Genomic DNA, 26182 nt, shown 5'->3' on the forward strand with positions numbered 1-26182 from the left:
ATGATTCCCAAATCTGTATCCCTAGCTTTGACCTTTCTCCCAAGATCCAGACTCCACCTCCAGTGCTTCCCGCACGTCTCCCTTTAGGATGTCTCATCGGCATTGCAAACTTTACGTGAGTTTCCAACATCGCTCCTGTAGCTTGCTCTGTTTTCCATCCTCCCCATCAACACACAATTATGCAAAAGTGATAGTTCTCTTTTGTGGAGAGATTGCATGTTGCCTATCTGATATCGATTCCCTTTTCATTTCCTAATGATATAATACCTAAATTATTTGGGACAGCAAATCACCTGGTTTAAATAAATTACATCTCCAAGCTTCCTTGAAACCAGGTGTAGCCATATAACTGAGTTTTGGGCAGTTTTGCTGGAAGGGTGTAAAGGGAAGCCTCCTGGGACGCCTGGGTGGCTCAGTCAGTTAAGCATCTGCCTTCGGCTCAGGTCATGATCCCAGGGTCCTGGGATCGAGTCCACATCGGGCTCCCTGCTCAGCAGGGAGCCTGCTTCTCCCTCTTGCTCTGCCTGCAGCTTCCTCTGCTTGTGCTCTGTCAAATAAATAAAATCTTAAAAAAAAAAAAGGGTGGGGGAAGTCTCCTTAAAAAGAAGGTGAAATAGCCAGGGAAAATCATGTTAGCTCTTCCTCCATTCCTGGAATATAGGCCTGATGGCTGGAGCTCTAGCAGCAGCCATCTTGGACCATGAGGTGCCCTTGAGGTTGAAAGTCATATATTAGGATTGCGAAGCAGAAGATGGAAGGAGCCTGGGGCTTGGATTACTGTAGAGCTTCCATATCTGCCATGTACAGCCTACCTCTGGAACTCTTTTATTGAGAGAGAAATTAACGTCCGTCTGACTTAAGCCACTATTAATTTGGATTTTCTATTATACATAGCTGAACCTATCCTGCTTGATATATGAGTGTATATAACAGAGTCTTATCCATTTAGGCAAGGATTAAAATATAATGTGAAGGCCACAGATAACACCAAAGGCCTGTGCTAAGACTACATTTTCAGAGGATACATCTTGGGCAGTGGAAAACACTGTTAAATGATATTCCAAAATTCAATTTCTCCTTGAAAAATAACTGAACTATTTCACTGCAATTAAGAACATCAAATGACTGGTTAGACTATGTGACCTTTAGGTGCTTTTGTTTCTTTGAGATTAATGGGGGTTTTCAAAACTCAGCCACATGCCTAATTTAGGACCCCACGATTCAGGTAAGACATTAGTTTCTCAGCTTGGTAAAGGGGCTCTTGGTTGCCATAAAGCCATATCCTTAATTTCATTAAGGAAAAGGTCATTGTAATTTTTTGCCCTTGACATTGCAACAACTTTTTATATCTTTTTTTTTCTTATGCAAGTGAACAAAGACTTTTTAAATGATGGAGAAATGATTTTTCCTGGAAATGGCTATTCTTAAGTGGCAATGACTTTAGGACAGTAGCTTGCAGGTAGCTTTCCCCATACATTACTTCTTTGCAAAATATTAGTTAGGATTTCTGTCTACCTATCCATCTACGTATCTCTACGAATGTTTATTTCCAAAGAGTAAAAATTAGTAGTTCTATATAATGTGATTGGTGGAAAGGTCACTTCTCTTTTTAATTCATCTGTTCTATCACGTAAGTTTGTTTTCTTTTGAACTAGCTTTCTAACGTTCTCATTTGGAGTAGTTTTAGTACGGAAGTCAAGTTCAATTTATTGAGAATTTTCCAGAGTGAGAATGGTATGCAATTTCGGTATCTGCAGATAAGAAAGAGACTATGGGTTATTAGCTTCAAGTAAACGTTGGAGACTGCCCTTCCAAGAATATGTAGTCTTACTGCACAAAGAAATAAGAGGAGGGCCACCCATGTAGAGGGATCTGAGGTCATCAGAAGACCACTTCTAGAGTAATTTGTTCATATCCCTGGAAACATCTTTTTATAGATCCTTGCGAGGAGTAAGGCTTACTAATCTAGCAAGTCTAGCCAGAAGTGTTGTACAGAGTGGGTGCTCCATTATGATTCAGTGAACACACATTAGAATCAGGTGGCCAGTAAGACTGTTGTCATCTTGGGATGCAGGAATAAGGCAACAGAGACATCACCTCTCTGAGAAACCTGCCCTCATTTCCCAAGGCTGAACATGAGGCCTTCTGCTGGGATCCCCCTCACCTTGGTTCCGTCCATCACACCGCTCATCTCTTGGCCTGTGTCCTCCACTAGAGCGTGAATTCTTTAGGAGAAGGGTTGTCTTTAATTAGCCCTGCACTCAGTCTAGTGTCTGGTACATACTAAGTGTTGTTGAGTCAATGCATTAAGGAATGAATGAGGGAGTGAATAAGATTCTGATTGGCTTGGGGTGGGGAGGAGGTTGAGTGTGGCCCAGGGAGCTGTTCCTTCCAGTTTAGGTCCTAAGTCACTGAAGATGGGGGAGGGGGAAGGGCTCTGAGGTCAAGGACACATTTTTAAAAATGTCATGATTTTGTCCAGGGTCTGAGAGTGAGTATATTATTTTACTAAAGTAACTTTTTTTTTTTTTTATGGTGGAGTGTTCAAGTAAGGGCATGTTTTATTCAGTAACTCCTTGTTGCTCACTTTATGATGTCCTCATTCTAAGTCTGTGGTTGAAATCTTTCCCACGATTGGTTTCCATCAAGCATTTCTTCCTGCTCCCTATACTGACACCATCTTGAACTGTCTAGCTCCTCATACCACCTGGTACGGCAAACCACAGTGGTGCCAAGAGGGCAGAGCTTGGGCACACCACAGTCCCGAGTTCAGGTCCCAAGTCACCACTTACTACCCCTGAGTCCCAGAACCAAATACTTTGCTTTTCTGAGTCTTGGTTTTCTCATCTAATAAAATTCGTCTTTGAGCTTTGGCTTTCTCATCTTCAAGAAAATCTACCTTGTGTGGTCATTGTAAGGATTAAATGACATAGAATATATAAAGCCCACAGCACTGTCCCCGGCAGGTGGGAGGCACCCAGTAAAGGCTGGTGTACTCCCATTCTTTGATCCCTTTCTCAGCCTGGTAGGTCAGAACTTACCACTCCTCCTTTCCCAGTATCCCCAATATTGACTGGTCCTTGGGGTCCAGTTCACTTTCTCCACTAATCTTCCCCCTGACTGAAAGCAATCCTTCCTCTTCCTGTGTAGCCTGCCATCTTCTTCCAAATACCTATGGTTACCACTTTCTTCCTGGTGGCTCAGTGCTTATTTCTCTCCCTGTCTATAAATTCTGTGGGGGCAAACAGCTCACCTTTTAATCTCGTATTTCCCCAAAGCACCTAGCAAAATAATTTGCATATAGCAGGTGCTTAAAATCAGGAGCTGAATATGTGCAGGATAATTCTCTCTATTTAGGAAATCATCACTCAATTCCTCTTAAGAGATGGGGTGGCATAGAGAATCCATCTTTCCATTTGCTCCACTTGAGGGGAAAAAAAAAAAACAAGCCCTTATTTAAACCTCATTTAAAGTAGCTGACCTCACGTCCCATCCAGAGAATTTCCTGGAAAGGGCTACAAAGGATGACTAGTCGTATGGGCAAGTGTAATAAAGCCCTGCTCCAGAGCTAGTCACATCTCGAAAACTGTGAAAAGAGATGCTTAACACGGAGCGGGGTATTTCCTGAAGGCCAGCTAGCCCACGCTTACCGCCCCGAACATCTTCGTCTGTAGGACACTTCCTTCAGTTGTACGACATGGAAGAGGCACCAATCATTGTTCTTATTTCTGATGGGAGGAGAGAGGCCCTCGAGGGTTTGAAGAAGTCACGCGTGGCTGTGGTGCGGTCTGAGGTTACTGAGCTGGCTTTGAGCCTTTTAGACAGAATCCCAGGGTTGGGGGTAAGCCGGGCCTGGCCTGTCGTGGAGGCGGCTGCCAGAGGGTGTGATCTGATGTGGCTAGAGGAAGACCTCCTCTTCAAAGTATCCCTTCTGTGAGTACCTTCGGGGGATGGCTACGTGTGGAGAATGCTTATTTTTAATCTTTCAGAGGTTCCTATTCCAGGGGGAGGAGAGCACCCTTCCTCAGCATTTCCAAAACAGTCCTGCAAGATGCTCCATGGAAGAAAGAGTTCTCTGATCTAAGAAGTCTGGGAAATACTATGAACTGCATCCCTCTCTCTGACTTCCTCTGTGTTGCAGCATATAGCAGCATATATCACACGGGAAAAAAAATACTATTTAAACTCAGAAGCTCTTCCACTTAGTAAACTATGAAATCAGACTTTCTTTCTTTTTTTTTTTTTCTGGGTTGTTGCAAAATTCCTAGTGACATCATATGAAACCAGTACATCATAGAACACGATTTAAAAATGCTGCCTTCACTACGATTAGCTATTACTGTACGAGGGATGAATGTTCAGCTAGGAACACAAAGTGATATGCAAGAAGGGATGGGAAAGGGAAGTATAAGAAATGTGAAAGGGGGCGCGGGGGGGGGGCCCTAAACAATTTCCCAGCCTTGCTAAGGGCTAGCCATGATCTTCCTTCCAGACATGATTTTGCTTTTGTTTTCCTGCCTAGAAAGCCCAGTTGTTATCAAGTGGACTCATCGGATTGCAAGTAGCCTTTGTGCACCTCATGTGATCTTGAACTGTCTGGTTTAGGGGGTCTGAGAAAGGGAGCGCTCGGGTGGCAACCTTTGCTCAAATGGATGTGGAAAGAGGCAGGAAAGGAGCAGAGTAAGGGGGGAAATGGGGTGCTTAAGGCAACAGGGAGGCAGAAGCTGCCCTGACAATGGGAAGGTAAGGGTGGAAGGCAGAGGACACAAAGAGTAAAGAGAGAAAGTAGAGGGTTGTGATGGGTCTGGTGGAAGCCAACAGACCCACCTGCCACCTGAGCCATGAAACGGAGGCTGGGGGCTAGCGAGATGCCTGGGAGGAGCCATCAAACTATAGAGTCAGCGAGTCCCAAAGCTTTGGCTTCTCAAGCCAACCACCAATGAAACTCCAAGTGGTCTGAAGACACGGAATAAAAATGAGAGGTCGGACAAGAGCCTTCCTTTATGTTCTGGACTGGTCTTTCTATCCTCTTGGTGGCAGGACACTCATTCTCATGGCAGCTTTCTGTCCCCCAGGGCTCTCAATGCCCCAGGCTCTTGGGAGGGTCCTGGGCCATAAGAGGACCCAGTCTAAGATCCCCTTCATGGCCTGCTGTTTTAGAAACCATCACAGTGGTTAACTGAGAGCACAGCAAGAGCAACAGAGGAGGGCCTGGGGGTTGTGCTGAAGCCAGAGTTGTGAGGGGAGGAGAAGGGCTTTCTCTTACCAAGGGCTGTCAGATGTTCACTTCTCGGATGCAAAGCAACTCGGAGATCTTTGGCAAGCTAAGGCAACTTAGAAATACTAGACGCTGAAAACAGGATATGCAACACATTTGGGAGTTTCTCTCATGTTAAAGATAAAATTAGCTGATTCTCCTTCTAGGCTACCTTTGGATTACTTGTCAGAATCAGTGTAAAAGTCACATGAAAACCCCACGTGTTTTCTTTGGCGTCACAAATATTGTTTCTTATTCACAAGGTGGAGGTACGTGTGGGGTGAAATGGGGGCTGGGGTGATAGGATAACTCCCTTCAAAAGAACGTAGAATTTTCAGATCGCTCTTCCATGGTGAACTTATTTCAAGAGAAGTGATTTTCATTGGATCAAGACGGTGCTTCTGGATAGTGCCTGGAGTTCATTAGTAAATTCATTTTAAAGTAAATCTCTGCCAGGTTTCATTTACTACTCAGGGGGAAATGGCTAAAATGATATGCTCAGTTTCACAGAGTGTGAACCCCAGTGAATTCAGTTCCATGATGAGCCCACAGCCCTCTGCATCAGAAACAGCTCTCCAGCTGGTTTGGGGTGGAGGAGTTACTTTAGATCACTCATTCCTTTGCATAGATCGGAAGGCATAACAGGGCATATTAAAACAAGAGTGGTGACTGGGTATGTTTCTGTGTGGTGTTGTGAGCACAAGCAGGAAATAATGCCGACCCAGTGGGTGTGTGCTTGTGCTTACGTTGCTGACACCATTTCTCTGAGTGTGTTAACGCAATTGAGATGGTTTGGATTCTCTGAATGGAATAACATGATTACCCATGGTATTGCACGTCTCCAATCCCAAATAAACACGATGGCAAAAACTAGACGAAAATGTGGAAAGAATAATAAATCACACAGTGTCATTGAAGTCATGCAAAGAGGAAAAGAAGATGAAAAAAAAATGGGCAAGCACCAGACACCATAAATGAAAAAAAAAAAAGCCAGTGCATACAATTCTAAAATCATTCTTACCTTCTTCAGTCATTGTGTCATAATATTTTAGTTTTCCATATGATCCAAGTTCTACAACATCACAGTAAAAGACACAAAGATAAGGAACGAGCTGTAATGCAAGAACTTTGTTTTTACACATTCTTAATTCATCAGATTCAGAGTTATACTGTCAAATTCCGCAATCGTAACTATATAGAGATGTGCAAACATGGGCCCATGTGGCAGACAGCCTTCACGGCCCATTTTCAGAAATCACTTGAAATATGTTATTCTACTGGGGGTAGGATGTGCCCTGCATGACAGAAGAGGACACAGTTATTTTAACATCTGATGAAACAGAGTACTTGGCAAGAGAACTTCACACCGGGTCTAGGCTTGGCCCTGTCATTTGTATAGAGGTGATGCTCTAAGAGAAAGTGTCGATCAAGGACAATGTCCGGGGCCCTGTGGGGCTTGCAGCCTGGCATTCCTGGCCAGGGAGCCTCGGGCCCAGAGCTTCCTTTCACAGTTCCTCTGCAACAGAACCACTTCCTAGAGATTAAGGAGGCCACTTGGGAAAACCCAAAATGCAAAACCAGCTTCTAAACTCCCCTTTGACTTTTAGTTCATATTTTCGACAGAAAACAGTGAATACCAGGAGTGCAGCCTGCTGAGAAGAGCTGCAAAAGGTGCAGAGTGCTCTGGGAGGAAGAGGGAAGACACCTGGGCTCAGGCAGGTGACAGAGGAGTCACGTCTCCCAGACTGAGGCACAGTCACCTGCTGCTCCTTAGATGGCAGGAGGCAGGAGGCTACCAGGAGCCCCTCCAAGTGCAGGGATCGGCAAGGGCTCCGTGGTCATGGACCCCACCAGCAGAAAGCGCAGCTGGGCTGAGTCAGCTGGGGGTGGGAAAGAGAGGAGGCCGGGATGCACTGTGTCTGTTTTCTTACTTCAGTTCTAAAATAGAACCTTTCATTCTTGGTCATCTGAAAATTCCAGATTGTTTTAAGCGACATGGTGAGTGGGTTAAAAATATTTTTCCTGGTCATAACAACGCTCTCCCAATAAACCTCAAGAAATTAATGAGACTCGAGAGATGTTCCTGTGATTGTGCTGAATGCTTCGCTGGCTCATTAACTTGGGAAGCCAGTGAAAATCCACATATGAATCAACTAATAATTGATGGGTTTTGTGAGCAAGACGAAGGATTTAGCTTAAAAGACAATAATAAATATTCTTCCCTTTTATATTTGTATTATACATTATAAATATATTACATATATAATATGTATATGTACACACACATACACACATTATATATACTCTTCTTCCATTCTGCCTAAAATTTTACTAAAGCTATTTTAACACACTGATGAAAAATTATGCCTCGAGGAGAAAAATCACCTCATCCTTATCTTTCTGCAAAAACCTGCCTCCTCTGGTTTTGTTAGATACATGACAAAAGGCATAAGTACTTCAGTAAGAAATTGAATTTTGTGTAAATAACAAGAAAGTCTTTTTAATGACTCCTGGGGATTGCCTTCAGTGGAATATAATTTTTTTCTGGGTATTTTAAGAACAGTAGTCTATTATACATATGACATTGCACAAACTTGGAATTCTTAAACGATCTAAATACCTTCATAAATATTAAACACATGTTCATGGTGGCTCTACACATAATATATGCGTGTGTGTGTGTGTGTGTGTGTGTGTGCATGTAAAATCTTATAGTAAGTTCATGAATTATATCAGCCAACTCATTTTTTTGTAGCCTCTACTCTTCCCCTGAGGTAAAGCGGTAGAATAAGCAGCTGCTATTCTCAACTATCTGCTCAGGAAACAGAACGTGGGTGGCTCTGGGTTTTGCAAAGTGGGGTGTAAACCATATTCTATACAGGAAAGATACACCACTGCGATTCTTATGGATCTGTCATTTTAGATGCAACCCCTCCATAGACACACACCTGTTTTCATGGATCAATTACAAACGGTCAAACATCTGCTTGTGACAGGTGTGATTATTTTTTCACCCCATCTCTTATGGGATCAGGTATAAATAAATACAAACATATTCTTCCATTGTTCTATTTTTACACAGTCGAAATTGGGACCGTTCATGTCTGACAAGGCTCACACACGGCTGCTGCCGCAGCAACATCCAGATTGTTTCTTAGCTGCTTCCTTGGATGAATGGGACAGAAGGCTAAGAACTGAATGGAATGGACAGAAACTGAGGCTAAGACAGGGCAAGAGAGGGGCTACGAGTAGTGAAAAGCCAAGGAACGACAGGTGACGCAGCAACTCGAAGCACAGGGAGGAAGTCGGACAAGGGAAGAGCATCTTGCCCAGGTGAGGGAATCCTGCTCGTTGCATACTAAAGCAAAGGCAGAAAAGAACGGGAAGCAGACCAGCCTGCTAGAATCATCTGTAACGCACACCGTGATGAGATAGTGAGATGCTGGGCTCAGGCTTCCCATGCTCTCAGGTGGTCAGGGCAGCATCCTGGGGTCGGTGGGGTGCATCTCCAAGAGCTGGTGGCTCTCGTTCCTGAACCGGGGCCTCGGGGGATGCAGGAAGAGGGGTGGGACAGGTGACAAAGATGAACATGACATGCACACATCAGCCAGAGCCCATCACACACCTGGCTGGTGTCCCACAGACCATGGATGCCTCATGGAGAGTGGTCTCAGCCACCCTGAGAGGGCCTGAGAGGGCCTGAGAGGCATGAATGAAAACTGATCGGCAAGGGGAAATGGCCTCCAGTCAGCACACTCCCCACAGAGACTAACCAAGGTACCATCACACCACTGGATTAGGATTCCAGCTGGGCCTCAGCCAAGCTGAGTTTCCCTGGGATAGGAGGAAGTGCGGGAGCTCAAGAGAGGGCTGTTTCATCCCAACTAGCAACACCCATTATATCAACTGAGCGAGAGAGAGCTAAGACCGGAAGAGGGATGAATCACCAGTGAATATCATCCTGGGTACCACCTGGTGTCTCTTCACTGTAACATTTCTCTAAGAAGCCCACACAGCCTAAGAAAAACTTCCAGAACCTGGGGGTTGGTGTTGGGAGTTGAGCCTGCAGGGCGATCGTGAATGCCGCCTGTCATGGTGACCACACCTGCTTTCACGCTATTTGGACAGCTGCGGCCACGGGCATCCATGCTCCCAGATCTCTAGGACTGATAGAGCCTTTTGTCCATTCCTCCGTCCTCTTCTTTCCACGTCTTGCAACATAATGGCCTGCTTTAAGGTGCCTCCCGATTCCTGTCCGTACTTTCTGACTGACAAGTCAAGGGAAGGGTTTTATCTTCAGTCTCAAAGAATCAGTGAATAAGGGCTAGTGTTTTGGGCTCCTACTCTCCTCTCTTCAGAATGGCATGGATACAGATTTCTCCTTTCCAACACTGACTTTCTCAGCTCCACTTTTGAGGCCTCTGGCATTCTCAACCCCCTTTTCAGCCAATCTTCCCTGACAGGAGCAGGAGAAAAGGGACTTCTCACCTTTTGGGCCTCAAAATTCTGATATATAAAACCGAAAGTCAATAGCAGCATCTATGCCGGGTTCATAATATTGGAATGCAAAACAGAGGGAGAGAAATCAGGGAGAACAAGTATTTATTACTTAAGTCTTAGCTGATAGGAAAACAAAATGATTCCTTGTTCATTTTTTAAGTCAAAGAGCTTCTTCATTTTTGGTATTAGTTTGAACTCAATGTGGAAGACCTACAAATTAAGGCTTTCTCAGTACAAAAGATAGTCTCTCAGTCCAGTTGCCTTACCTATCAAGAAGGTGTGTACAGATACTGGATTATATCAACCCATGGAAGGATTATTTTCAGTAGCAAGTGGAAGTTAAGGACGTGGGCTTTGAAACCAGGGTGTAGGCTTGAATCCATGGTCTACCACTTATCAGCTGTGTGACTTTGAGCAAATTGTTTGACCTCTCTAAGCCTTGGTGTCCTCAGCTGCAAGGGGCATAACTGTACCAATCCCATAAAGCTGTGGTAAAGAGTAGATGAATAATAACACCCACTATGCTGTCAGTAAGGGGCAGCTTCACTACTGCAAGCACCACCAAGTAGCATGAAGGAGAACCCATGGGACATGGAGCAGAGCAGTGAGAGAATTTGGTATTTTACACACGTCTGTTAAAGCAAATTCAACACTACTTAAAGAGGTTTTAAATCCATATTTGTTGCTCAGCACTAAAGGCTATTGTGCCACGTCGGGGCCAGCATGGAAAAGAAATGTCTTCATCAGTCCTCTCCTACTCTCAGATCTATGGGGAAGGTCACAATGTGGACTGTAACCATTGGGATAGCACGTGACACTTCATCTATCTAAAAAATACCAGTGTTCCATTCGCGACCTAGGTGCCTGCCTTTCTAATTTTGCACAAAACCCTGTCTCTCTAATCAGGTTATCCACATGTTGAAGGCAGAGACCCTCTTCCTCTTAGATCTCTTCCAACAGAACCCAGAACAGTGCTTTCCTCTTATCACACGCTCTCCTCACATTTCTTCAAGTGCATAAATGCACAGCTCCCAAATGACAGTGGAGTTTAGGTTGCTGTGGTTTGTTAAACTTCCCTAGAAGCTGAAGTTAGGAAGGCAGGCACCGATGCCTGAAACTTCTTGACATCATTATCAGGGTTAAGAATGCTTCTGAGTGAGATGGACAAGATGGCTGATTCAGAGTAGTGGCTCTACTACTTATGAGCTGGGTGGTTGTCTCTGAGCCTCAATCTCTTCTTCAGTTAAAATGGGGACAAGAACAAGGGTGCCTGGGTGGCTCAGTCAGTTGAGTGTCCGACTCTTGATTTTGGCTCAGGTCATCATCCGGGGGTCCTGGGATGGAGCCCTGCGTCAGGCTCCATGCTCAGTGGGGAGTCTGCTTGAGGATTCTCTCTCCCACTCCCTTTGCCCCTTCCCCCACCCTGCTCATGCTCTGTCTTCTCTCTCTAAAATAAATAAATAAATCTTAAAAAAATAAAATGGGGACAAGAACAATAAATACCTCTTCTTTTTTTTTTTTTTTACAGATTTTATTTATTTATTTGAGAGAGAGAGAATGAGAGAGAGAGAGAGTACATGAGAGGGAAGAGGGTCAGAGGGAGAAGCAGACTCCCCGCCGAGCAGGGAGCCCGATGTGGGACTCGATCCTGGGACTCCAGGATCATGACCTGAGCCGAAGGCAGTCGCTTAACCAACTGAGCCACCCAGGCGCCCCAATAAATACCTCTTCTCAGGAGGGTTTTTGGAGGATCAGATGAGGCCAAGTATATAAAGCACTGGGATGGTGTAGACATCCTTAGTAACTGGTACCCCCCTCTTCATTGTCTGCCAAAGGTCCAAAATGAACATCAACTCAGCTTAGCAAGAGGTTGCTAATAGGTTGAATCCTTTTCAAACTCTGATTATCTCTGCAGGTGGGCACCAATGTCAATGTCTATATTTGCCATGTGCAAGTCAACAACACCCTGCTCCCGCCCCCCCAACCCAGACTTCTTCCCTTAAACACAAGGAAAACTGTCTAAAGAAAAAACTTTCCATTTAGTGAAAGGCTGCCCTGGTTAACTTCCAGAACCATGTGTTGCAGGTTTAGACTGAGGGTGGGTTTTTTTTTTTTAATTTGTGAATTTATTTCTATTACTGAAATGTTGTGAATGGGGGAGGGAAGTGTGACAGTTGAGTATTTGTAATCTCCCATCCCACTCCCCAAGAAAAATGTAGCATTTACAGTTGCAGATCTATGTAATTTTTAATTTTCTTGCAGCATATCCAGCCTAATCTTTTCTCTCTTGTCTTTGCCTCATGTGAAAAACTTGCGTTACGGTTAGCACAAATTCTGAGTTAAAAGGTATTTTCCAATGCAGCCCAGCGTAAAGCTTTTGGTTTCATGTCGCCTCAAAAAAGGCTGCACGAGCCGCCACAATTAATTGCTTCCCATTAAAAGGCTTTCTTTGGTCATTATTTTTTTTATATCCAATTCATACCAATGCCAGTGACTTCTTTAACTTAAGAATGATCTTGGAGAGACTGAGGTTAAATGGGGAAAGAACCATGAGTCCTCACTTCCTATTCAAGTCAGAAGGAAAGGAATATTTTAACCTTCAAATTCTCACTCAAAAGAAGCTTTCAAAGTACTGACTCACTGCCAAAGCTTCTACTTACCATTCTGTTGTGGGGGGAGGGGATGATGTTCACGTGTTAAGCTTCTCTAAGAGGCTCCTAATGTGTGCACACTTGCCCGAGGACAGCTGTCCCCTACATGTGGCCAGACATAGATGTCACATGCAAGGAGTTACCAGAGAGGCTTTTGCTCTATGGAGTTCTTTGACATCTGACTCTTCCCTTTCTATGCTAACCTGTACTTCTTTTTCTTCTGCAAGATGAAAACCTCTCACTTACTTAGGCTTTTGGACGCCAGGCAAGAACTGTGCAAATGAAAATAAAGGGCTCAGCTGGTGCATTGTCTTCCATCAGCTATTGAGCTTCAAGAAGGATTTCCGAATAGACTGCTCAGGAATTTATCACCTGATTTTCATGCCCTCTGAATCTCGCCCCTTTGTGAAATATTCTTCTTTTTCAGGCTCCCCACAAACCTGGACCCATTGGTTTGTCATTGCTGATATTTCTGTTGCCCCCTCTCTCCCTTTCCTTGTTTATGTCCACCTGCTGACATCATTCTGGGGCCCGAGCTCCCAGCAAAACACTGATGTTACATCACCGGCCAAATCCGTAGTCAGATCGGTCCCCAGCATCTGGCCCAGTGTCTGGGGCACAGAAGGCATTCTGACAAAGCACGAACGAAGCACTGGCACCAGGTAGGGAGGTGAGCAGAGTGGGCTGGAGACAAGGACAGGGAGAGGCGTGATTAGGGACACCTGGACAGTGCATGCCTAAATGGGCAGTGACCACGCACCTCCAGCTCCATGAGGAAACGTGGGTACAGTGTTGACAGACTTGCTGATTATTCAAGGGAAGCCAGGTATCTGGCTTTTTATGTCTGCTTTTTAAATGTTGGCAATGGATTCCAAATTAAAAAACACCACCTGGAGGGGGCACCTGGGTGGCTCAGTCAGTCAAGTGTCTGAATCTTGATATCGGCTCAGGTCATGATCTCAGGGTCGTGAGATTGAGCTCCGCGTCAGACTCTGTGCTGGGTGGGGAGTCTGCTTGAGATTCCACCCCCCTCCCCCGCTCCTGCTCTCTCTAAGAAAAAAAAACAACGACAAAACAAAACACCACCTGGGCCTCATATTTGGCTCATCGATTTGTAATCTTTGGCTTAAAATCAGGTTGCTTGGTCTAACTTTCTTATAAATATTAGTTGGATGAATGAGTGAACAAATGAGACCAGCTTGATTATTGGAACTGGGAGGGATCCTTGCTAGGCAATCCTTCACCAGAGGGTGAAGGACTTGGGCTCACTTCCTTGTCTCTCCAAGCTCATAGATTTCACCTGGTGTAAGTACCGCAGTGTGCTCATCTCTGGCTTAGAACCAATTGAATCTAATTACCTCAGGCTCCCCTAGGACAACCAAGGTGGAGCCCCTATCAGGCCCACGGAGCTGCTAGGATCCTGTGACTAACTCCCTCCTTATGCGTGTTCTTGCCCAGCCAGCTCTGCCTTCACACGAGCCAATGGAGTGGTTTTGTTTTGTTTTGTTTCAAATCTTATTTTGGGAAGGAATGAAAGCTGACCATTAGGTCTAACTGTTCCCAATGATCTTGCAAGGAACTATCTGGATTATGAAAAATCCAGTGGAAGGTTCTGAGAGGTAAGTTAGGAGCACAGAGGGAGGTGCCGTATAATTACATGGGAATTATCATCCACGAACAGTGAACAAAAATGTGTGGTCATCACTGTGGATCATCCAGATGGTTCATAATGAAATGCCCAAGTGAGTCCCCAGATATTCTGACTTCTTATAAATTTGCCACCTAATTTGCAGCCTCGCTCCTCTGTGGTGTTGCTTAGCAATATCAATGGTTACTGATTTCTGTCCTGTGAGGAGCTGACTCAGGCCATATTTCACTGTAATTTACATGCTCTTGATGATCAAGCAAGAAAAACGGGACTTGGATGTGCTGTTCTGTTGCTTTCCTTTTGAGGTGGGTTGGGGGCGGGAGAGAGTACAGGACAGAGCAAGTAGGTTTCTGGGAAGGATTTTTAAAGAAAAAAGGGGAGCAACCTACGCAGGAGAATCAACCCAAAACAGTGAGGCTAAAAAAAGATTTCCTGGGCTTCTAGGAGTATCCTTTTAATTGTGTAATTAAAATCTCAATACCAACCTTAAGATAACTTTAAATACTGATACTCTGTCAGAATGTTTTTCTCCCCAAAGGGATAGAGAAAAGCAAGTGATGATAGAGCATAATAGCTAATTAAGGGCTCCAAACCCTGCAGACCTTGACCTGACAACTGGGTCAGCTGTGTACTAGCCATGAGACCTTGGGCATATTACTTAACCTCTCCGATACTCTTGTTCCTACCCTTCTGTAAAATGGGAACAATAATGGTTGTCTTGTAGGGTTGCGGTGAGGACTGCAGGTCCTTAACACATAAGTGACACATATATTCATTAAACATATGGTAGGTATTATTATGGCTTTAAGGCATCTATTGGTTTTCCTTCAAATGGGTAGCATTCTTCTGATCTTTACAAAATCAGAGTGAACCTGGTATCAAGAGACCACACCAGGATGCAGAACATGGAGATCTTGTAGCATGGTATAAGTTTTAGAGTCAATGGATATGGGTTCTAATCCAGAGTTTAATTCTTATTAGATATGTGACTTTGTAATAAGATACTCCTTAGTTTACTCATCTGTAATGGGGCTAATTCTACTACTCCCTATTGCATTGTTGTAAGGGGCTTCACTCGATGCCTGGAACATTGGAAGTGCTTCATCAATGGAAGCCATCATTCTATGATTGCGCCAAAGCCCAGTGAGTGATGAGTATCCAGGCTAACACAGTAAGTCACGGTAAGTAACCTAGCATTAGAAACTTGTTCTATCATCCTTTTGCAAGCTTATATTGGAGGAGAAACAGGTAAAAGGAGAAGAATGACAAAAATAATGACCAATTACATCATGACAAAGGAAGTCTATGAATGTCATATTCTTCTAATCTGACATCAAGTACATGGAGACTGCTGGCATTTTTTAAAGAAAGTACAACTTGGGGAAAGAGAAAATACAGTGATCTTTTAAGTTTTGATTTTCAAAAGGAAAGCTCAAAAGGGACTTCAACTGCTTAGGAAAGTGGGTATTGTCCAAAGGTTAAGAGAGTGAGTTCTGAGGTCCAACAAATCTGGATTTGAACATGGCTCCATCAGTTGCTTCTCTTGTGTCCTTAGGCAAATTATTTAACTGCCCTAACTTTCAGGGCCTTTATCTATAAAATGGTTATCATAGAAGTTCCTATCTCATAGCGTTGATGTGAAAATTAAATGAGTTAATTTATATAAAATGCTTAACACAGTGTCTGCCACATAGTAAGTATTCAATAAACATTAGTTATTCCAGTGATTGTCATTATAGTTGTCTCTGTGGGCATTTATTCAGAGTTTTGCCTGAGTATTCAATACTTTTTCTGGTGTCTTCTTTTTTAGCTGCAGTCTCCAGGGGGAAAATGATATTGTCAAAGAGAGTGAAAGACTATAGGGTTTGAATAACAAAGAGCACAGCGTATCAGGTACCATCCGTAAAACATTTGGAATTTATTTCTTATTTTCAGAAAATCTGACCTCTTCTAATAGCAAGGTATCTAAAACATGTTTTTGATAAGTTTTTTTCTGTGTGGGTAAGGGGTTAGGAAGCTAACATTTTCACTAATGACCTCTTCTAACATCTTGAGCACACTTTTGCATTTCTGGAAATTGAAAGATTATGTTTACAAAATCAAGCAAAATGTACTTTCTGATGAAGGCTTATCAAATTTGGGGTGCAGGATGCTGACACATATATTACTCTTGAAAGTGGCAAAACACTCCATTCCTTTTTCCTGTCTTCCTCCTTCCCCCAGACTCCTTTTTTTTAAAAAAAAAAAAAAAGGACTTAGGAGGTGGTATGTCTAGATAGGCCCATCATTTTCTTTTGTAAACACAGGAGCTTGGCTCTATTACATGTGACCAAGATCCATAAGGTGGGGCCCCAGATGGTGCTGATGCTTCTATATCCTAAGCCACACCCACATCCCAACCAGTCAGGAAGCCCTATCAGTTCTACCCCTACACATCCTCAATTCTGTCTTTTCTGCGCCATTCCCACTGCCCCCACCTTAGTCCAAGGCTCTTGGCCATGGTCTTATTTGAACTCTCAATTCCTGATCTTTCTCACCTCCTACTGTCTCCTCCCAGCACCTCTCAGCAATCTTTCACACTTTCCAGGGTAATGCTTTCAAAACAGAAAATCCAAATACGATAGCTCTGAAACCTGAACTTTTTGTGTTGGACTTTTATTAGGTTTCCTAGCTTATTCGATCCTTCAGAACCCAGTTCTGACATTCCCTCCTGCAGGCAGTATCCCTGAACGGCCCCCACCCCTGGTGGGAGTCAGGTCCTCCTGTGTGTCTGTTCCAAGTACATACTTTTGTTGTGTGCTCATCAAATGCACCCTAACCGATTTGCTTTTTGCCCTAGAGGGCAAAGAATCATCCTACTCATTTTGGTAATTTCAGCACCCAGCAGAGTTCCTGGCACTCTGTAGGTGTTCAAACGCTGCTGAATTGAATTAGATCTCTATTTAATAGTGCACTGTTGATCTTCTTCAGTTTAGTTGCTTTGGTACTGATGCCTATGGTTCCTTCCATTTTAGTATTCTAACCCTGCAGTTTCAACTATTCTGTTTCTAGTGTCTCTGCAGGGAGGAAGATGTCTGTGGCCTCAACTCTTGGAATCCTTTTCACTGCCTCTATAAAGTAGGAGGATTTACGTCATGCACAAACCCCATCAGTAGAGTCCTTGGCACACAGAAGACAAAATGGCAGCGATATCTTGGAAATGGAGGTGGTAAAAACACTGGTGCAGAGAATGGATGCTGCATGCTGGCTATGGAACAACTTGGATGTTCTCCTGGATCCCATCTTGCAGCCTGGCTGGATGCAGTGGTATTCTCTAGGCAGAGAGAATCGGTGCTAAATTATATCCAGCCACTGGGTCAGCACAGCTGAGTTTCTACCCTATGATGTACTGAGCATCAAACAGTATCAGAAAAGCACACAAGAAAAGCATCCTAGGGGAAGAGAGGAAAAGCAATACAATGAAAAAACAAAACAAAACACTCCAGCCATCTGGGGGGGGGGGAGGTGGATAAAAGGCAAGGGATGAGAGAGAAATCTGAGAAGTTAAAAGAATTTGAGAACAGAATGAAAAAGAAGGGAAAAAAAGACTGCGAGAAATTAATGCCACTAATGTGGAAGGAAATTAAAAGTAAAAACTATCCTTCTGATTATGTATCTTGTGCTTCAGTCTTGTCCAGGTTGTCATTTTACTGATTACTTGGATCTCTACCGTGACAGAAACAATCATCCCAAATTAGGAAGAACTTAAAGGATCAAATTTAAAGTAGAAAGAATTGGCATGCAATTCTTTAAATGTCATTAAGTGTAAATCCATTTACCATTATTCCTACTTAAATGCCATATTGTATAACGTGGGACTCTACAAGTGAGTTTAACATCCAGAGGTGAAGATAGGGTGGAAGATTAAGATGTGTTTCATAAACAGTCCATTATACACCTTAGATCAAATAGCAAATGCCTGCCAGTGAACCAGAGATCTGATGATGTCAGATGAGGCCAGCCACGGCAGGACCCTCTAATCCCCACGTATATAAATGGTGGCCTGACGACGTCTCTGCAGGATGAAAAAATTAGTAGAGTAATTGCTTTTCCAGATTTTTATCAATATGTTAGAAAGAGGAATTTTTTTTGTTTTGTTTTTAGTCTGCTGAACATCTGAAAGCTATGAACCCCAGATAAAATCAGGACTTTCTGGAAGGAAATGAATTAAGTACCATGTCACACGTTTTCCTTCTTGTCCAATGGATAGGGCCACTTCGTAAACACATAAACTACAACCATACAGCCTCAGGATAACTTTTGCTCCACTAAATACCTGGCTGCCAAAAAGAACAGTTCCCATGTGATATTCTAGATAGGTATAATGGTATCTAAAAAATTGGCACATGGCAAATAGGCTTCTTTTTAAGGGAAAATATGGAAAAGATAATTCAACAACTTACTACTGAATTACCAAAAAGTATATGAAAATATGATTGCAAGGAAAAAGAGAGAAGAACAACTGAAAGCAATTTATTTGACAAATATCTACATGGGACTAATGATGTGCCAGGCAGTGTTCTGCGTGCTCTATGAATAGCACTGTAGTCAGTATACTTAATAGGCCGAAGAGACAGATATTATTATCTTCCCTGTTTTACAAAAGAAGAAGCCAAGCTAGAGAGAAGTTAAATAATGTGCCCAGAGTCATGCAGCAAGTAAGTGGCAGACCAAGGTGGCTGGCTTCACAATGGGTCTAACAACTACAGGACGCTCCTCCTGCCATGAGTCGGCTGGGAAGAGGCTCCCATGAATGCGCCCAGCAGGGGACGGAACCCATCTCAATAGGCAATGGTGTATGATGCTACCTTTATGCTCCAAGGGTTGGCTCCTCATTTTCTAATCCTCACTAGCATTAAGAAGATGGCGTACACTCCTGAGGTCTAGAAAAGAGTTTGTAACTTTTTCTAGCACGGAAACGCTGCATGACCTATCACATCATGAATGGAAATGTGCATAGAAAGGAAGGTGAATCACTGGATAAAGTCTTTTCAGAAATGGCAGAGGAGTATTTTCATCACAAAGAGTTTTCTGGGATGAAACTGACTCACTATGATTTTTAACTCCTGGTGATGATGGTTGTTCTGGTCTAAAGGCCATCACGTTGAAGCCAAGCTGCCCTTGCTAACCGTTATTTGGGATTAAGTTGCTGCCTCCCTGGGAAGTCAAAGGGAGAAATCACCCCCCCAGAAGTAGCCATGTGGGGTTACCGCAGCTGCATTCGGAAGCTCAGATGCAGCAACGTTGTTTAAACTGGTTTTCAGGAAGTTGACTAGTCTGGGATGAGCACTGGCTACCGTTCCCCCAGAGACTTATCTCTAGTGGGGGCTTGTAAAGAAAAATCTTTCCCAAAGGAGCAACCACTCACATCAGCTTGCAATAGGAACGTGTTTTGTGCATGAATGAGTGAATGAATACATGAATCCCCACACAAATAAGCAATCCATCTGATGATGTAGACCCATAAGCTTTACGTAAACAACAATCTTGCCTGATTCTTGATGTGTGTGTGAATGTGTGAGTGTGTGTGCGTGCACACATGTGTGCATGTATATCAGATAGTCTCATTCGAGCCCCGAGACAACCTGTAAAGGACAGTTGGGTGTGGGGTGAGGGAACTCTTTGTAGTGGCCCAGGCGAGGAGGACAGGTTTGGGGGACCTGATATCGTGGGGTCACAGAGAAACAGACCCTGAGAGCAGCTTGAGGATGTGTGTTTCCAACACGATCAACCTCCAGAGGTGAGCGTGCCGCACAGTGCACATCCCAGACACGAGAGTCAAACTGGGCAGAGTTTTGGCTCCTATCACAGCAAACTGTCTCCTAACTGAACATGAGTCATCCAACCTGCTCTCCATGAAGCAAAGCCCCGCTGTTCATGAAGCCAGCAGAGGTGTCTTTAGTGTTTCATTTGGAAGAAAACACCTTTGAATGCTCTCATGTCCCAGATGGTATTTATGTATCAACACCCATTTTGAACGGGCAGTCGTCGGTAAAATCAAAGCGTGTTTTCAGCGGTTGCCCCCGTTCTTTGGTCCTCCACATAATCATGCCTGTGACAGCTGCTTGCTATCTCTGGAATTCTGAGTCCTTCGCTCTGAAGGAGTTCTCACTGCATCTGCTGAGCATGTGATAAGTTCAAGAGCACAGAGATGAAGCTGTAAGATTATGGATGCTTGTGTGTCTTTTTCCTTATTCGTGCTATGTATAAGCGCAAGTGCCATCAAAATTGGGTTTTTGGCCACATTCCTTTGTGGCCTTTATTTCAAAGCAAATCTTGAGAGAGAGGGAGAGAGAACCCCTTTCCATACTCAAAGTCATTGATTTCAATAAGGCCATTCACATTCTCTACGTGCCCCAAATGAAACTTATTTATAACGTGTACAACCCAAAGAGAGATTCAATTTCAACCATCTTGGCTGTTCAAATCCAAGAGTAATGCTTTACTATTCCCCAAAGCGAGGAGCTATTTGACTTGTCCATGCATTTGCTCTGTGAGAGGCATGAATAGTCTGTCTTCCTCTAACCAGGCATTTAAACTACTGTCGTCTTATTGAAAACACAGCCAGTAGATTGGCTTTTATTCTTCTCCAACAAAGATGTTCACTCCTGTTGCCTATTCACTTACCAGCCGAGGCTGCACGCAAACATTTTTCTTGCTAATTTAAATTGACCTATGACTTGGGATAAAGAGAAAGTTTACAATACTGCCTTTCTGGGCCAACTTCCCCACATTTGGAATGAAATAGGCCTGCAAATGACTTGCTTCTGGGATCAAATGACAACTTATGAAAACCCATATTGAAGCTGTTTTTAAAAATAGAAGCTAGGGAAATAACAAGTTCTACTGTTTGGTGAGAAAAAAAAAAAAAAAAACCCAGCAAGCAACAGAACGTTTTTAATCTTAGTGTCAGCTTCAAGTTAACACTAAATGTATAGGTTAAGGAATTGGAATGATTTTACAGAATAGATGTTTGGCTCTGTGAGAGATGGACATGCGTGGCGAGATGGGAGTCCTGGCAGCGTGGAAAGCATTCAGGCTCCGAGGACAAACTTAGGAGCTAAGTGACTATGAGCAAGTAATGTCACTCTGCACCTCAGTTTAGTCAGACCTAAAACACACAAAAAATTCCCACAGCCACTGTGGAGGGCATCGCCTGAGAGGCCTATCAGCTGTGTGGCACCAAAGGCGCACTTACAAATTCCACTCCCACGTGTTCCCTCTTCACCATCTGTGAGACCCTTTGCTTCCTACACTTGGATTCAAGCCTCACACCCCAAGATGACCTTCCTCAAGATCTGGCGAGCCGAGTTCACCCTCCCCCCCCGAGTGTCTATTCTGCCCACCGCTGTGCTCGGCGCTCTATGTGCCCCAATATGGCTTCCCCATTTGGTTCATGACTCTGCCCTTGTCATTACATGATGTTGCCTCCATAAATGTGTGCTTTCACGGCTTCAGGATTGAGGGACTTGTTCCTTCAAATAAATGGTTCTAGTGCCCCAGGAAGCCCCTCTCCTATCCCCCAGAGTGCTTCACCTAGAGCGATGAACAGATTCCACGGGACAGTGGCTCTCACACCTTATTGCTGTTCCTTAGGGGCTGCCCCCTGGGGAGCCCCAGCTGCCTCGGGTCCAGCGTCTCCTCCTTCCTGCCAAGTACTTCGACCAGAGCATCTAAAAGCTGCATTTTGATCTCTGATGGGCCTATTTTCCCTTTTTGTTCTTCTTTGTGAAAAGTGTCTTTGCTCTTCTTACTTATTCTATATAAATTTACAAACCAAATGATGAAGTCCCGTGAAATACCTTTTTCGGGATTTCAATTAGGGTTGAGTCGCATTTAGAGTTTAATTTGGGGAGAACCGATATCATTATAATATATCAACATTTATTTAGATTTTCTATGTTCTTCAGAAATGATTACTTATTGTTTTTGCTATAAAGTTCTTAAACATTTCCTCTGGGTTAATGTTTGGTACTCGATGGCTTTGTTGCATTTTACAAGTGGTGTCTTGATTGCTTTTATGTTGATTTTCACTGATCTAGAGGAAGGCTATCGAATCAGGCACATTGCTAAAGGATTTGTCCTGAGTGAACTCTTAACAGTTCTAATAGTTTAAAGCATTTTTTTACTCTTCCCTGTGGGAACTCTTCTGAGCAAAGTTTCTACTGTTAATTTTTTGTTATAAGTTTGAAAACCCATGGGAAGAGGGTGAAAAAAAAAATAGATATTTGCTACTCATTTGTGAGGCTTTTACAATTGAGATGTCCTGGAATTCAGGTCACCGAAGCTGCCCGCTCACCTCCCACGGCCTGAGCCAGACTGATAAAGCACAGGACAGATGGCCCAGGGATGTCACACCAGCTCCTGGAGGGGGAAAGGAGGGAGCAAAACCGTCCTTCAGGAAGGCAGCAGCAAGGCTCCCAGGACGCTCCCCCAACCGGTCTGAATGAAGGTAACGTGAATGCGTTGGCTGGAGAGTCACAACAGTGACACTGGCCCTGATAACGTGAAGTGAATTTACAACGGGAAAAATGTGTCTGTCTTTCTAACAGCAAATAAGGTAGGTAGGAGTGCAGTGTCATTTTCAGACATCTCCTTACGGGATTCTGAAGATTTTGTCATGAAAAACAGCCTGAGGGGAATTTCACAGCAGGCATGGGGACCCACTGTCCCAAACTGCCTCAAGTGCCGTAGTGAAATCACCCTTCAGTTCCATGATGGCCCGCTGGGCAAGTATGATTTCTGCTTTTGTATTGCCAAGGTATCAGGGGCACTCATCTGTTAGATCTTGTTATTCATAATAAAATTGTTTTTATAAAAGAAAATGTAAAATCAAGTTTTAAAATTCCACATGGCAGGAGACATTACTGGGATTGTAGAAGATAACCCCAGAACCCACGGAGATGGAACGAGGAGCTGCTTTTGCGATTTTCTTCTCCCACACAATTTCACACACAATTATGGGGTAGATGCTATTTTATAGGTGTTTGATGTGGTAAAATGAATGAAAGACTCAGACAAACTTTTTAGGCTTTCATAGTGATGGTAATTCTTTGACTGTATAAAATTAGGCCCCTGGAACACAATAAATAAAAGAACCAAAGGTATATCAAGGGGAAGAGGAGGAAATGAAATAGGAGAACCAAGAGTTGGGAAAGAAAAGCGGAAGTGGGCAGGACATCTCACCAAGAAGGTGAGAGACAGCCAACGTTTCCCACCACGGCAACCCCATCAGAACTAGAGGGAGATTGATTCAATCATCCAGCAAATACTGACGGAGCATCTACCTCACATCGGTGTCATGTGAGGGGCAGGGGACACAACGGTGGTCATGGCAGAAATGACCGCCGTTCCCTACTGCAGAGACAGCCCTCAACTGACGAGGACTTTGTCAGTCACGACCAAAAAGAGCCCTTTAACAGGGCATGGGCTAAGACAGTCTCCATGGCTACAGGCATAGAGCTCTCCAGCAGGAGAATCATAAAGGCAGTACTCATTTCTGCATTCAACAAATACACAGTGGGGTCCATATGCGTGCTGGGCCCTGGAGATACGGCCTGCCCCATGTCCTGTCCTGTCCGAGATATCAGGGGGACACAGGCAGCAAACAACAAGTAAATACATTCATGGTGATGAGTGTTACAGAGAAATAATAAAGCGGGTCAGGGAAGATCCAAAACTCTGCCTTATTGTCACTGTTTTGGTGTTGCTACTTTTCTAAGGCTGAATGCATAAGGCCTGTCTGGTCAGGTGACATGGGAAGGCTGATTTGAAGGAAAGGCAAGCAGGGGCCATTTGGATGTTTGGGGGAAGAAGGAATATGTGTCCAAGCCCTGAGGCGGAAGTGTGCTTGGAGTTTGTGAGACGAAGCTGGTGGGCAGCCATAGAAGTGAGGAGGGGAAGGAGGGCTGAGCGAGAGGAGGAGAGAAGGGGAGGAGTGGGGAGGACAGCAGAGAAGGGCACAGAGGAAGGGAGGAGGGAAGACAGGCAGGGCCCAGGGGGCCTTAGGGCCACTGTAAGCACTAGCGCTTTTGCCGTTGGTGAGATGGTTGAGCAGAGGTTGGGCATGATTTAACTTCTGCTTTCAGGGAACCAGGCTTCTTAGATGCCAGGTTTGGGGGCATGCCTTTTCTGGAAGAGGATCCAGGGCCACTGGATAAAAGTTGGACTTGTGGGCCAACAGAGAGCCCTTTGAAGGGAGAAAGAAGGGAAACGTCACCTTTCCTCTCTGTAAATCAGGAACCTGAGAAGACAGGATTAAGGCTACCAGGGATAGGAAGAAGAAGGGGAACGCATTTGACCTTTGACGGGATCTACACGGAGATCCATGTTCGGGGAGGCAGGGTGCCCCGTTCTGTCTCCTTTGTAAGCTGGGGCAGTCACACAGCTCTGTGGTGACCTATGTGATGGAAGTGGAAGTCTGCTTCTGGGAACACTCAGGGTTTTCTGATTAAAAAAAGACAGCTGCATGGTCTTCTTCCCAGAATACAGATAAAAGGGCGGGGGAGGGGCGTTGGAGGGGAGCAGCTGTCTAACTCTGAGGGTGAGGATGAGAGAAACAAGCTCTAGACTGAAGAGTGAACAGAAGGACTCTCTGTTCCTCATGGCAGAGGGGAGCTGTATGACCAGCCTTGGACTGCTTCCTACTGGGCTTCTGGTTAAATAAGAGAAATGGAACCCTAAAAATCTATTAAGACCAATCTGGAAAGGCTATAATATACTGTACAATTCCAACTCTGTGACATTCTAGAAGAGGCAAAAACTATGGAGACAGTGGGAAGACCAGTGGCTGACAGGGGTGCGTGTGCGTGCGCATGAGAAGCATGAACAGGCAAAGCACAGAGGGCTTTTAGGGCAAGAAAATACTCTGTTTGATATTATAATGATGGATATATGTCATTGTACATTTGCCTAAACCCACAGACTATACAGCACCAAGAGGGAACCCCAAGGTGAACTATGGACTTTGGGTGGTTATGATGTCAGTGTAGGTTCATCCTCGGTAACAAAGGTACCATTCTGGTGAGTGGCGTTGATAATGAGGGAGGATATTCCTGTGTGGGAGTAAGTGGTATATGGGAAATCTCTTACCTTCCTCTCAATTATGTTGTCAACTGAAAACTTCTCCCCAAAAAACACAAAAAATAAAGTCTTAGAGAAACCTCTTACATTGAGCCATGGCAGTTAGATTCTATTACATGACACTGAACATAATTTTAACTGGAAAATCACTGCCAACACTCAATGAGCACCAATTTAATGATTGGGGGGTACTATTGTAATGAATGCTCACCATAAGCTTTTATTAGTGAAGCCATCATTCCCTTTTACAGGTGAAGAAACCAAGGTCCTAAATGGTGGAGCACTACTAATCATAAACATATGCTGGTGATGCTATCATTATCCCATTTTAAAAGTGGGAAAACTGAGGTCCAGTGAGGTTGAGAAGCTTGCTCAAGGTCTCAGAGCAAGAGGCCGAGCCAGGATTTGAACCCAGGCAGTCTGACTCTTGGACCACAGGCTGACCTCGTTGCTACATAGCCAAACTCTAATGGCATTCCACATGCCTTGTCCCCACATCAGTCTCCGCATTCCATCACCCAGTCATTGGGCTCTCCTGCAGTTGCAGAGTTAGCTACGGGGTCCCTTTCCCTGTGTAGGGTAGTACCCATGTCATCCTGGACAAAGAGGTCAGCAGTAATTCATGCACTGAGAAGCAGCTGAGTTAGGAGAGCAAGGTGCACAGAGGGCCCCCAAGAGTGGTTGGCACTCAAGGCATGGGGCTATGATGGGAGGATCCAAGGCCAAGGCTGGCCTGGCTGCAAAGGCACGTATATGGGAAATTCACATCTTATGAACCAAGCGTATAACCGGTCCAGGGATAGGTCAGAGGGCCTGCAGTTTAGGCTGGCATCTACACTACGACAACAGGGGACAGAGTCGGATGTGAGATTACACGAGGCAGCAGAGTAACACAAGAAGCTCAAACACAGACTGTGAGTCAGGCAGATGTAGGTTCAGACTGTGGCTCTGCCATTTGTTGCCTGTATCACTTGGTGAGGCAAGACGCAGCCTCTTTACACTTTG

At 44.3% G+C, this 26182-nt stretch overlaps 1 protein-coding gene across 3 annotated transcripts in view; it reads right to left on the reverse strand.

Moving 5' to 3' along the window:
* The window catches only part of SLC24A2 (solute carrier family 24 member 2), a 241164-nt gene that overhangs the window by 63579 nt on the left and 151403 nt on the right, over positions 1-26182 (reverse strand). For 2 of the 3 annotated variants that reach the window (XM_073880864.1, XM_073880863.1), the window contains one exon: positions 6279-6329. The exons of the other annotated variant lie outside the window; for it this stretch is intronic. In XM_073880864.1, the coding sequence (XP_073736965.1) occupies positions 6279-6329 (51 nt within the window). The remainder of the gene's footprint in view (positions 1-6278; positions 6330-26182) is intronic. 3 annotated transcript variants of the gene reach the window in all.

Source organism: Callorhinus ursinus, unplaced genomic scaffold, assembly GCF_003265705.2.
Source record: "Callorhinus ursinus isolate GAN/ISIS: 27379988/994484 unplaced genomic scaffold, GSC_fseal_2.0 scaffold39, whole genome shotgun sequence".
NCBI classification, from domain to species: domain Eukaryota; kingdom Metazoa; phylum Chordata; class Mammalia; order Carnivora; family Otariidae; genus Callorhinus; species Callorhinus ursinus.